Source organism: Haliaeetus leucocephalus, unplaced genomic scaffold (genome assembly GCF_000737465.1).
Source record: "Haliaeetus leucocephalus isolate CR32 unplaced genomic scaffold, Haliaeetus_leucocephalus-4.0 Scaffold566, whole genome shotgun sequence".
Taxonomy (NCBI): Eukaryota; Metazoa; Chordata; class Aves; order Accipitriformes; family Accipitridae; genus Haliaeetus; species Haliaeetus leucocephalus.
In genome coordinates this window covers 1,027,215-1,028,742 of record NW_010973002.1, presented here as the reverse complement: position 1 = coordinate 1,028,742, position 1,528 = coordinate 1,027,215, and the positions used below count along the sequence as shown (strand labels likewise).

The 1,528-nt window shown below is 44.6% G+C and overlaps 1 protein-coding gene across 1 annotated transcript in view; it reads right to left on the bottom strand.

The window, feature by feature from the left end:
- Positions 1 to 598: 598 nt before the first annotated feature.
- Positions 599 to 1,528, bottom strand: part of HOXA7 (homeobox A7) — a 1,982-nt gene continuing 1,052 nt past the window's right edge. Inside the window, exon 2 of the mRNA XM_010577562.1 lies at positions 599 to 989. Coding sequence (XP_010575864.1) covers positions 706 to 989 — 284 coding nt within the window. The 3' untranslated portion in view covers positions 599 to 705. The remainder of the gene's footprint in view (positions 990 to 1,528) is intronic.

The following is a 1,528-nucleotide window of genomic DNA, read 5'->3' as shown; positions in this document are numbered from 1 at the left end:
TTATCTTCTTTTGACTACTAAAATACAGTATACTTTCGAAGATAGGTAGGCGGAGCAAGATATATAGGTAGTCTGGAAAATAGGTAGTACAAATCATTGCTGTAGATTGTAGTGGTTTGTGGAAGATCTTTTTTTTCCCCCTTACTTGCTGTTTAACCTTTTGTTAGTGTAGCTGTTAGTTATGATACTTTTATAACAATAATTAAAAAAAAGAAAAAAAAGAGAAGTGCAGAGCTACTTATTCAAAATTAGGTAGTTTTTCTTAATATGAGCCTAATGCACTTTCCCCTTTACACATGATTGGGACTATTGAGTCAGGTAGTTACTTCGGAAGGTCACGGTTTACTATCTGTGCAAGCAGCATTTCTCCCACTGAAATGTCCCCTGGACAAACCCACCCAGGTTTGGGTAAACGAAAAAACAAATGATTGTAGGATGCTCTTAGGAGATATCACCGAAAGGTTCGGCACAGGGCGGGTTTGGGGAGTACGAGAGAGTGGAGAGAAGGCTGGAAAACCACCCCAAGAAACGTTTTCATGTTTGCAAACACTTGCTTGCAAGATGATTAATAAAGGGAAATGAATTTTTCTTTTTTTTAAATAAAAAGTGTCTCTCTCCTTTTTTTTTTTTTTCTTTTAAAGGGAGCTTTTCCAACTGTCATGTGCATACATTATACTAAGAGATCGCTTCCTCGAGTGGGACTCCTTAGTCCTCCTCCTCCTCGTCTTCTTCCACTTTCTCGACAGAGGCTGCTGCTGATGTGGGCTCGTTGGGAGCCGGGGTGCTGGAGCTCTCCTCCTTGTGCTCCTTCTTCCACTTCATCCTCCGGTTTTGGAACCAGATTTTGATCTGCCTCTCCGTCAGGCAGAGGGCATGGGCGATCTCTATCCTCCGCCGCCGAGTCAGATAACGATTGAAGTGGAATTCCTTCTCCAGTTCCAGGGTCTGGTAGCGGGTGTAGGTCTGGCGCCCTCGCTTCCTATCTGGACCTGAAAGCAGGCACACACGGCCAGGAGTTAGGCAAGAATAGAGGTGGAAAGTTTTCTCAGTTTAGTTTGGTTTTTTTTTTTAATAATAATAATTATTATTTTTAAATAAACGAACAAACAAACAAAAAGCGGCCGAGCGAGAGTGAATGATCCCCTTCTCTCACTTCCACCCGCCCCCCCACTTTGCCCTAACAAAGACATTTCAGCCACACGTCCTGCCCTGCTCAGGCAAGGCAAAAATTAAGTTGCTCGAGACCTAGAAAAAGTGGAGAGAAAGCATTCAGGAGAGGAGGTGGGGGAGGAAATTGCTTTTGGGAGGAGGAACTTTCCCCCCAGGCCATGTATTTCCCTAAAACCTTCCAGACTTTCGCGTTTCGCAAGGGGAAATAAAAAGCTGGAAGGCTGGGCCGTATTTATTTTATTTTTCATGTGGGGGGCTCCCTCCACCCCTCCACCCCACCCCGCCCGGATCGTAAACAATACATCGTACTTAGCTCCAGAAGAGAGCTCTCCTTTTTCACACACTCTCGCCCCCAGCG